This window comes from Gavia stellata, chromosome 15 (assembly GCF_030936135.1).
Source record: "Gavia stellata isolate bGavSte3 chromosome 15, bGavSte3.hap2, whole genome shotgun sequence".
NCBI lineage: Eukaryota > Metazoa > Chordata > Aves > Gaviiformes > Gaviidae > Gavia > Gavia stellata.
The window spans coordinates 11,750,332-11,762,729 of NC_082608.1; the positions used below are offsets into that span (position 1 = coordinate 11,750,332).

The window sequence follows — 12,398 nt, forward strand, 5'->3', positions numbered from 1 at the left end:
AACTGTAACTTAAAAAAAATATCTGATCCTCAGGAGAAAACACATCTGTCTCACAGACCTAAACCTGGATCATATTAGTAAACAACGCTAGCTGGTAAGACTATTATGAATTAAAGAGCACCATTTATCCCTCAAAAACTACATATATTCCTCTTCCACTAAGCATATTACCCAGTTATAAAAAAGAAAGATCAGAATTGCTTCCAGATACATAGTTTATTGAGTAGGTTTAATGGACCAGTATTGGGCAATTACAAGGTTTATCCGATATTTTCCTTTTTCGTGAAAACAACTGATTGACTCTCATTGTTTAGTGTTCCATTACCAACTACAAAATCCTACGGGTGTGATTCATTTATGGTCTTATCAGCAAAAGCAGCAAAATCACTTTCTTACTGGTGAAATTCCATCTCGGGAAGGTGGGAGTAGGAGTGCAGCTTCCTCAGCAGAGGAAGAGTCCTTAAACTGCTTGGCACGATCCAGAATGTGGCTTTGCTAGCTTGGAAAGGACTTCGAGGATACAGAGCCAAAACACCACTGCAGGTAGTGCAAGTGATCTGATAGCTGATGAAGCTTTTAGAAGAAACCACAACACTTTTACAACAGATTATATCAAGACTTTTTCCCAAAAGGAAGCAAGACACATGCAAAAGAAATCCTAACTTACTGATTTAATGAATTCTAGTACCACCCACAGTCCCTATAGACACCAGCATTTGTCATTGAAAGGAATGGAATTTCTATTTTTTAAGTTTCTAAGGTGCCACACCCATGGAGTCAACATCATGGGGGCACTGAACAGTTAGGGAGGTGATCCTGGGTTTCCAGAACTGAGTAGAAATAGCGTCATGCTTTTCAATCCAGCTGAGATGTGTGCAAGTACTGGAAAGGCCAACCCTTCAGATTGGTGTAACACAATACAGTGTAACCTAGGAATGTGGGTGTGACCTCATGTTGATGACTGTATGCACAATAGATTCAGAGAGCAACTATTAATAGCTATTTACTATTAAAGACTGGAGAGCAGTTATAGAGGGAGTGAATTATTTTAGCTGATGGAACATAAAAAGCTTAGAGCTTAGAATGAACAGCATCAGAAAGGCGAAATGCTATTCAAAACAGATTGTAGAATAAAAAGCATACTACTGTCCAGCCACAAGCCTTCTACCTGCCTTGGGGCCTGACCTTCATTGGGGCTCATCCTTCGTCGAGAATCCAAATATTTCGAATATTCTTTAGCTAGAAGAAGGAACAGTACTTCTAGAGTCTTGCTCTCATTCCCACAGCCGTAACTTTCATACTGCTCTCTATGCTCACATATATCTACGAAGACTGGTAAAATCTTGAACGAAAAACATTTTCGCATCAAATAGTTGTCAAAGTTTGACATGGGGGTGGATTGCAGGAACCTTCAGCACAAGTTTCTTTTTGAGAAAAATTAAACATAGATATTTTGCATCAGGTCAGCATTCAGTTGAAAGATGCCTCACTGGAAATGTGCTTCGTCCCTCTACGTTAAGAATTCCTTGTAGTCCACCTGGAAGTTAACACCTAACTGAGAATAGTGCTAAGAGGGACCTAAAATTATACCACCCTCATATGAAGCACTTTAATTTGTGTCTTGAACTGCTAATGTTAATCAATAGTAAACGTTCAGTTTTAGGAGCAACATCTAACTGATATAGAAATCATTGCACTATTCAGGCAATGAATCATCTTTAACCTTGAAGTTTTATCTTTGAGGAATCCATAGCAATTTGAAGTTTAGTGTGATCTTTAAAGTTGGAAAAATATCTTGGAACAATTCCAACTTCATCTACTAAAAATTTCTTTGGTTTAGCCAGCTGATTTAGGGATTTCTATCACTGAAGTGCACACCTTAAAGATTACCTCAAGTCTGCTCTGAGCTCCAAATCAGTATTGGACTTCTATTCTCCAGCTAAAGAGAGGACTGTTGTATGCACTGCATTTGAGAACAGATACTGTATCACTAGGTTTGTTCACTTCAGAATGCACTGAACCGATTAGCCATTCTAGTACTGGAAATTCTGCTAGGTGCCATGCGTCTCCCCATAAAGCCCCAGGAGCTTTAAATTCTCGCAATACTCTCCTCCTCGAAGAAACTCCGTATCCAAGGATTAGTGGCACACACCTTTCCCAAGTGAAAGACAAATATGCAGACTAACCCTTAGTCAACAAATCTGCCATCAAATATGTTCTCTTCCTATCAAACTCTCTGTTCTTTCACGTAATTATTGTCCAGCATTCACATTCACCTAGAAACAATTTTGTTTCCAGTGGTAAACAAAAGATCTGTTAATAATTGAGTAACTTAGCTTTATACGTACTCTGTATTTTGATAAACTTCTACCGAGATATTCAGCCCTTCCAATTCCTCCTTTAAGATCTGCAAGTCTGAGTTTACAAAACTCAGTTCCAGTAGTACCTGCTCTCGTACTTTGTTGTTGGTGGTTGCTCTGCAGAAAGAAAGAGACATACAATTTTTTTATTGCTGAGGAAAGGGTTTTGTACATAACCTTTGTTGACCCCCTTGCTAGCACTCTCAGCATTTTTAAGATTTTTTTTAATCTCCTTAAGAGATGATACAGGACCTCATGTTTCAGAATTTATTAGGTTTTTCTGTCAAGAGAGAGCCTGGGCAGCACGCAGACACATAGAAGGTTTGCTCTGTGCTAAATTTTTTTTTGCGATTAAGAGTCAGCTTATTTTCAGATACATTAATCAACAAAACTAAAGCATCTTAAACAGAATCACTATCCTATTTTCGGAGTATGTGATCTTTTCATACAAGAAGGTATGAGGGTGGAAGTGGGAGGAGTCAGGAGATATTTTTTCAAAACAGGCTTTCCCACTTTATAATTGAATAATGATCTGTTGAGACTTCTGATGTTAAGAATAAAAGAAAACAACTTTCCATAAAACTGTTACTACAGAACATTTTACAACCAAATATATAGGTAGAAAGATATTTCTTTTTCATACAATACAATTTTCTCTACAATTTTATTTTGTTGGATGCAAATAGGGGTTTTTTGTCTGCTTGTTTCCTTTGCCATTTATATATTTACATGGCAACGTTCTGAACTGCTAGCACAGTGGACATTAGTATTTAGCACCCCAGAGCATTTTGTGTGATTTCTTATTTGTGTATTTCAGGATATTATATCACTATTTCTAACCTCATTCTCCATACAGTATTACTGTTTTCAAGAGACATAAACCGTTACCTATAACAACAAGTATGAGTTTAAGATAAAAGGCTTTGGTCCATATCCAGGCTTAAGATATTGCACCCCCATATTAGACAGTCCAAATCATTAGACAATAACAAACTTAAAATTAAAATTGCAGCATTTTGCATTTACCTTTAAGATAAAATTCACCCTCATAAATATTTATGAGCAACCCTCTCATACATCTAGGCTCCCCCTGGAACAATCCTCCAGTTTTATGGAGCAGCTTGGTGAAGAACTAGTTATTCCAAGGCTAAAATTCTAAGCTTGTACTTCATATTATAAACATGCATTATCTGTGAATTTTCTATGCTTTACTTTATTGAATACCTGAGATTGCTTAGATTAAGCAATGTTAACATCTGCTGCCTGCATAAGCCAAACTGGACAAAAATATAGGGTGGAGTGAATCTTCCTTGATAAACGAAGCACCACATAGATAACTGGGCAAGCTTTGATGCCAGCAGCAATTTAATTATGATGTTATTAAGGCTCTGTGTTTGGTCTAGCTTACCATCCTCCACAGGAGGGATTCTAATATTCTTCTCAGAAACCCCAGTGGTCCATCCAGGTGACCTTCTCTAATATGGCTATATTTTTCTCAACGTCCATGCCAATTTAGAGTTAATTTGATTACCTTTTCATGTTGTTGCACTGTAGACATACTTTGTAATGACAAACAGCAAAAGACAGCAACAGGGGCAATGCGATATCCTTGAGATCCACATAACTCTACTCTGAAATCAGTTTTAACTCAGAACTCCAGAACAAAAGACAATGAAAAGGAGAGGGCGACTTTCAGAAGTTCCAAAACCAAAAGTCTTTACATTATATGGATCATTTGTTTCAAGCCTAGTGTTTACTTTCAGCCAAAAGTAAAGAAACCTGCATTTCCAGTTTTTTTCTCAAATTCTATCGCAGCAGGCTCCTTGTGGACAGCAATTGGTTTGTTTCTTTTTGAACTTGATGAAATGCAAATAGAATCTGAAAACATAAAGCTCATTTATGTTTTTCCTTAGGAGACTGTAAATACATCTAGTCATGTGAACTATTTAGTGGTCAGGTAACTTTTAAAATTGCTTCTTTCAAAGATCTAGCAAGTTTTAATAGTCTAACAGGGGCAAATTAATTTTAGATTTTTAATAACATAAGTCTGATCCTCTACCCTTCAAATAGGCTTAGTTCCCACTCTTGTCAAGAGCAACTTCAGTATTTCAGCAGTTAATATTGGTATCGGGAGCCGAACTTTAGGACAACTTTAGGTTAGAGTAACCAGTGTTCACATTAGATATGACTTGTCTCTTTAGCCTTTCCAAAACACTCCCGAGTTGGTATGCAGAAACATCTACTGAATTAATAGTGTTCAGTTTCAAAGGCAGATATAAGAATTTGACTATGCATACAAAAGGTAGCAAAAGACCCTAGGTCTTACTCCTTAAGTCAATTACCAGAAAAGAAAGCAAAATGAAGACAGTCACAGAGGCTAAAACTACATAAGCTTTGGACCTATCGCCTCTCTTGCCAAGAGTGGAGATAAAGGCAGGTGACAGGCAAAGGGCAACCTATCAATTAATGGCAAGTTTAAGAAAAGTGAACTTATCCAAGCATTTTCACTTCTAAGGGAAATATGTTGACTATTTTGTTCTTGGAGACCCATTGTTCCCCCAGTTGCAGAGAAACATACACTATAGGAAACTACTGCAGATGAGTATTGGGGAAATTTTCAGTTCTCTGTAACAGAGGGATGGATTATTGGAAAGCTACAGGACTGTTTGCTAAGCAGTTAATCACAGGATGTAATAGCCCCAACACAGGGTCAACATTAGGCTATTCCTGTGGGGACAGCTACCTAAGAAACTGTGTCTTAAAAAAAGAGTTGGTGGACAAAATATAATAGATAAAGGGCAAAATCTCATCCAATTACACCAAACTGTAGAAGAATTTGGCGGCAACTGTAACCCAGCTCAAATTAGATGTGCACTACCCTGCTACTCCTATATCGCTACTCCATGGAATAAATAAAGCAACTGATGGTCCTTTCCACTGTGGAGCACGGATGTAAAGGATCCTGGGAAAAGCAACAGCATAGTGACAATACCTTTATTTGATTTAAGGTGTAAAAAGGACTCATTACAATATTCAGCAAGGCTCACTTGCCATTATCATTAGCAAGAAAGCTGATCAAACAGAGCAACGTAAGATAGTCTAACATTCAGCTCATTTGCTACAACACAGCAGCTTTGAAAGTGCACTTTATAGCAGGTAATAATTCTGTAGAGCTACAGCATTAAAAAAAAAATCCAGGGAGATTCACAAAGCATCCAGCAGTAATTTATGCAGCATTTTAGGGGAGCTGTTAGGCAGACTAGGAAAAAGCAATAGTTAAGAGACTTTTAAAAAATTTACAAAAAAACCTTTTGTTGCTCAGGCAAAAGAATTAGGAAGTCATGACACATACCTTAAAAGATTTTCAGCACCAGCTCTCATTCTTACTGCTTTCAAAATCTGTTGGTTTAGGACAGCTCTTTGATTTTGCAGTTTGCTTCGACCAGTCTCGGCAAGAGGATTACATCCCTAGAATTAAGGAAATGAGGTTTTTCGTTGCTGTTTGAAGAGACTCTGAAAAAGGAGTAATGCTGAATTTGAATTAACTTTAATGGTATGGGATCTGTATGAATACAAATTAACTACATTGACATCAGTGATGAATGACTCGCAGTGTTTCTTTTCTCAAACTTGGTCAGTTCTCAAACTTGGTCAATAAAAGCAGAAGAGACACCATGACCAAAGCATTTGACTTAAAATCCAGACAGAAAATACTTGTTTTAAAGCTTAGGTACACGTATGAGCCAGTGTGCTCTCCCCTAGAAATCTTTTAAAGCTATTTTCCAATTACAATAAATTTGACAGTGTTAAGTTTCTATGGGTTTCATAAAAACAGTATCTGGCAAGGCAATAACTCCTATCAAAGCTTCTGCTTAACCTTTGCAAAATATTAGAGTTCCATACTGGGATATATGCAGCCTTGAAATACAACTCTATCAGAAAACAGGCTTTGGTGGCACCACTGCTCACAGTTTTAAGAACATTTCTAAGGATCTCTGCTCTTTTTCCTTCTGGTGCTCAGACCTTCAGTACAATTCCTACCCCTCCCTCCCTAGGTTCCTCTTTTCACATCTCAAACTTATTTTTGGCACAGTTCTGCTTATCTGCACAGCTCTTCTTCACACCCAGGCAATGCTTTCAGATCTTTAAGTCTACCCTGCCCTAACCCAACAGCACCTTTGCATACTGCACCAAAAATGTGAACTATGAATAAGCTTTATAAGTTATTTCATCTGTATATGTTCACAGTGCCAGAGGCAATTATTTTTCCACCCATTAGTTTTTCTTGTTACCTGTTGGCCAAATGAAGATTATATATTGATAGCTCAGTATCAAGTAAGATGGGAAATGGAATGAGATGGGATAAGATGGAATACGGAATAATAGAGCTTAACAGGGTAAGATGGCGATTATACCTTTAGAAACTCATCAAATTAAGCCCTTAAGAAGTAAAGCATGAAATCCAGAATTCACAAGAATGCTCCTGTGTACATGGGTACCTTACACAAGCACAAGACTCAAAACTACTGCAACCTGTGTTTGAGCAGGACTGAGCCATTGTATTCTGATGAACAGTGATAAGCTAAAACTATTATAGATTAATAGGACTGCATGTTTGTCTTTTTTTTTTTTTGAGGGAAACACAATCTTAGCACCTTTTTTTAAACAGGTTAGAAGTTTTACTTCCACTTTTTTATTCTTTGCCCCTGCCCCCCCCTTTTTTAAAGTACCAAATATCTTTGAATATTAATACTCATTTATAGCCAAGCCAGCACATTCCTGCAGCCTTAACTACTGATTCTGGAGCAAATAAGACTACTCTGTTTTAAGGCTTACCCTTAAATAAAGCATGTCCTTTTGAGTGGCCTTGCTGGGTATCATTGCAAAGCTTACCAGGGTCCTACTGGATTGTGCATTACACAAGAAGGAGGCTCAGATCTGTCTGATACAAGTCTTCCGTCAAGTACTCCAGCCACTAAATTATGCACTATTTTTGACCTCTTCCTCTTAGTTGTGACTAGAAAAAATTGCATTTGATGTAACAGCACTTAAAAGTCTCTCAACAAGCTCTAATTATGAGTGGTCAGGCAATGACATATCAGCAAAACAAAAGCAAGTATTTAAATAGAACATGAAGTTCTAATCATCTATTTGAAGTTCAGTTCTTATTTGCGTTGGCAAGTGAAGGCAAATTGACTTGACAATAGAGAAATGCACTGATCAATCCAGATTATACTAGTTCAGCTGAGAAACCCCATAGTCTAATATTGTTAATTTTAAATCCCTAGTTTGAAAAGTTTGTAATAAATAGGAAATATGATAGGAAGCTTGTGCAGACATCTTCAGAAGCACTGTTTCCCACATAACTTGAAAAAACATGCCACAGCAAATTAGTCTTATCGCAGAAATGTTTCCGCATTGAAATACCAATTACAGCAGAAGCCCAATATATATGCGCAATATATACTCTCTTCGTTGAGAAAGCACTGGCAGCAAGCACAATACATAGAAGATGAACTTGCTGGAGAGGATGTGCACATGTAGCAAACTCATTCATTCCTCTCAGATTAAAAGTAGTCCTTTAGCTACTGAATACTTCATGCTCCTTTACACACATTTATACACAGAGACATAAGCAAGGCATGCTTAAAGGTACAACATGGTCTTGTATCCACAAGTTGCTTTCTGCTCATAGCCTGTTTCTTTTCCTGTGCTGCCACTGGTTTTCCTACTTTGCTTTTTCTTCGCTTTATGTTGTATAATCTTTCTCTACTACTGGTATTCAAAGTCTTCTCTCCTTCCATTGTATCCATGCTATTTTTCATTTGAACCTTGCCAATTATTTCCTCTTGTTTTTTGCGTTCAGTTTGAATACTTGATTCTCATCTTGGGCCTTTCATCTCTCGATCCCTGTATAGGTTTGTGATGCTTTCTTCCAACTTCTTTCTCAACCACTTAGTCCAAGCAACCTTCGTAAGCCTATCCATGCCTTGCCCTTGTCTTCATTTTCTCTGTAAAGCTGCAGCTTCTTTCCAGAACTCCCTGCCCTTCCTGCGTGACAAACAAGTTTCATGACATCATTTCAAATACTTCTTTACAGTTCTACTTCTGCGAAAATTCTCGGGAAGATCAACTGCCTGATTCCCAAGCCCATGAAGCTCAGTATAAGTGGTGTGTTTACTTCACTGGACCTTTGATCAAGCTCCAGCCCAGAAATCAAACAAGCTCCTATTGAACGAGGAGTGCAATACTGCAGCGATCTTAAACTCTGTACAAAGAGAAAAAAATGGCAGAAACATTTCCCTGCATTTCAGGACCAGACACTAATCTCTGTATGAAGCTTTAATGCAAAAACAGCCCTGGGGCCTCAGAGGACAAGGCAGTGACAGACTGAGGCATCCATATCGCCTCCAGTGTGCCTGGAAGTGCTGCACTTTTGTCTCTTCAATGAAAGGCTTCATGTGGATAGAGAGTTTGTTTTCAGGATAGGCTCACCTGCTGCAAGCATATACCTCCCATTTACTTCTCAAGGCCTATAAGGAACTCGTATTTTACCTTTTGGAAAACATTGCTTTTTACATCTTCTTTACAGGGGATGGGGCCACTCACTTAGTTTGTGTTCATTTGCAGGCTTAAACTCTTTATTGGAATTAGACTGCCAGAAAACTGATTGGTAGAAGTCTACATAGAGGATGGTGAAAATAACCAGTATCTGCAAAAAACATGGGAAATACACAATCTGGGGAAGATTTTCCCTTGTAAAGCACAAATACTGTGTACTAAAAAGTTAGTTAGCAGACAGGTCCAAGAAAATGCTTTGTTTTGTTTTCCTCCACGTAGAAGATCCCTTTCCCAGACAGCATTTGTACTTGGTTCACATGTGGACAATCCCAAGAATGTTAATGTTCAGTTTATTACAATATCTGACAGCCAAACTTCCCAGCGGTTTCCACACCTACTGTTTCATTTCTTGACAACAGGATGCTAAATGCTTCATTTAATTACTGTTTATTTCTTTGCTGAGCCAAGACAATTTGGAGAGTGAACTGGGTTTTACCCTGACTTATATACCATCAGTAAAATTATTAAATAGCAACAAAAGAACGGTTATTACTAAGGAAGTTGCAAAAATGACCAAGAATGGAGTATGATTTAAGCTTTCATTGCATGCATTTGGGGGGTGGGAGAGAAAAGGCAAGTAAATTGAGTAACTCTGCTGTGAAGACAATTCAAATAGTAAACTCAGCTATCAGTTTTAGAGCGTTTTTTCCCCTCAGAGCATAGCTGCACTTCATAAAGTATTTAAAGTGCTTAAATATTATCCTTAGCTCCTGAACCAATAAAAGCTTTTTAAAACCTAAAGTTCAGTTAGCTAGTTACTTTATTTCTTGCTGCTTGTTTGAATAGCACTGTTGAACTACAGAATCAGGAAGCTGGTAAGTTTTTAATATATCATTATCAGAGAGAAGACCTGCACAAGAGTTAGAGATTCTTGCCATATGTTATTTATGTACCTAGCCAGGTAACATCTTGAAAGAAACAGACACTGATATTAGACAAATAAACATGCACCTCCTGATGAACATTGGCCTGTGCAGGGCCTGCATGTTTGATAGCAATCCTCTGATTAATTAATGGGGCGTGCTGACAGATTCCAATGGGATTGTTGCTCATCTCTTGTTAGAAGTAAGCCTGAGCTTAGGTGGCAGGATATCCCACTGGGTTTTATTTTTAAGTCGGTAAACATTATTCCCCACACACTTACTTGGCAAACAGTTGTATTATGAATGCCTGGGGGATCTCAGTGTGAGGCTGTCTCTGTCAGACCAGGCACAGCCAGCTCAACAGCAGGAGCTCAAGCAGAGCTACTAAGCGGCTGACCGACTCACATGTGATTTTGGGGAGATTTTATTCTACAGATTACATGGGGGCAGAGAGGGTAGCTAGGCCAGCCTGCAGTCAGGTACTCCAGCTTAGCTATGAATGGACAGTATCTTGCCTCTGTACAAGGCACCAGTGCTTACCTCCCATCTGAAGAAGTCTTAAAATCTCCCAGTCTAAGGGCTATAGGCAGTATCTTTGTGGTTTTCCAAGTTTAGGCTCTAAGCTTTGAGAAATTACCTACCACAGAGGGAAGATAGCTGTCAAAAGTATGGGTCCCAAATAAAGAAGCAGTTGTATTTAATTTGACTGCCAGGAAGTTCTTTCTTCAAGACAGAAGTATTTTTTGAGTATCAGAAATCCAGTTGTGATGGACACAAAAATCATGACTGTTTGCCAAACAATGAGTAATTGCAGTAAGCATTTGAAATTAACATAAATATGATTTATGAAGTAGTGGTTTGAACTTTTAAGATGAGCCACAGACTGTCTGAAGGTGACACAGAGTTGAAACTGGGTGTGCCTTCTTACTTAAAATAAAACATTCCTTTCCAGCCAGTGCAACCTGTGCTGCTTGTCAAGCCCAGTGGTGTACGCAAATGGCCATATCCTCCAGATATTTAAACGTGTATATAATTTAACTTATGCACATAACTTCTTTGGCTGTAATAGCAATTGTAGTAAACAGCATGATTCACACCAGTATTTCTAAAACTGATCCTAAGTCCTGCTAAATTATTATGTTTATTTCCTTACCTTCTTCTGCTACTATAATTCAAGTTTCTCTTTGCATGTTTCTACTAGTTCAATTTTGAAATTTTAGCTATATACTGCAAGTCTTTCAACAGCAGAAGTTTTATTTGAGTTAAAAAAAAAAAAGAGGGGGGGGGGAGAGCGAGGAGGAAGATCTGGTCTTCCAGAGCCTGGTCTACTTGTGCATGAACAAGTATTTTACAGTTCTAAGTGCCTGGCCCCAAAGATTAGTATAAAGTTTTAGAACTAATTATTGTATTAAATTCCAAATACATATTTGCTATACAATATTGCACCTTGTCACACCGCTTACTACGCAAAATGAAAATTAGTATTTCAGAGATGTCTGTCTCTTTACTAACCAAGTTTCAGATGATTCTTAGTTTCACATGAAGGCCTACTTTTAGTTTTAGGTTTTATGAATTTGTATATAATGAGTGGATATGGCATGACGGGGGTATGAATCATCACAACATTGTTTCTGTCCCGCCAGACAAGTGGAAAGGGAACAAACAGGCAAATAAATATTCCTGTGTTAATGCTAATGTCAATGGTTGCCTGGCTACTAATGACTAAGATGGACCACATGAGCTAAACCCCAGTGGAAGCACAGGTGGAGCAGGTTGGTAAACTGATACATTAACCACAGTTTGGGGGGAAGCCCTGCAGAAGAAACCCCAAAAGCTAAGGAGGGGAAGGAGAGAGAGTTAATTAGGTATGTGCTGATTCATGCACTGGTTACCTTACCTACCATAATTTTCAGCCTGGTCCTTCATTTACGGAACTGCTTGTTTTCTGTTTTTAGCCTTTTCCCCTGAGAGGGAAAACTAATAAACACTGTCTTTCTTTCTGACTCATCAGCTTGGTCTATATGGTAAGTATCTAGTCTCACAGATGGAACCAAAGCTTTAAGAAAGGGAAGAGAAAAGAAAATAAGCGTCTTCATTAAACTGATCAGAATCTAAAGATTCATTAAGCTAGCTGTCCTACTGCTCTGCCTCTAAATAGCACAATGGACTGCTATCCAAAATAACCAAATTGAAAATGGGATGCTTAGTGCTGTACCAAGAGATGCTTGGAGAGCTATAGAAAATGAACTATGGCCTTTTCTTATCATTTATTCTAACTTCCTTACTGATTAGAGAATTTGAAGAGTTACAGTCTGTGTGAGATGTTACAAAGCAGTAAACCAAGATGGGAAAGATATAGTAGAAAGAACTTGCTAGATATCTCTTCCCTGCTCTGCTCCTACCCACCCAAAAAAAGCAGGGCAGGCATAGCCCTACTAGTAGATCACCACACAAGCACTGGATCCTGTGGCTGGATGAATACTACTTTTATAAATATCCTGAGTTCTGTATATTGTCGTACTTTGGGGATATTTACTTTATGAAAACTTACTGG

At 38.2% G+C, this 12,398-nt stretch overlaps 1 protein-coding gene across 1 annotated transcript in view; it reads right to left on the reverse strand.

Annotated features, from left to right (window-relative positions):
- The window catches only part of RHPN2 (rhophilin Rho GTPase binding protein 2), a 29,842-nt gene that overhangs the window by 13,326 nt on the left and 4,118 nt on the right, over positions 1 to 12,398 (reverse strand). The window contains exons 2-3 of the mRNA XM_059824789.1: positions 5,713 to 5,828; positions 2,349 to 2,477 (exon numbers count right to left, since the gene is read on the reverse strand). Coding sequence (XP_059680772.1) covers positions 2,349 to 2,477; positions 5,713 to 5,828 — 245 coding nt within the window. The remainder of the gene's footprint in view (positions 1 to 2,348; positions 2,478 to 5,712; positions 5,829 to 12,398) is intronic.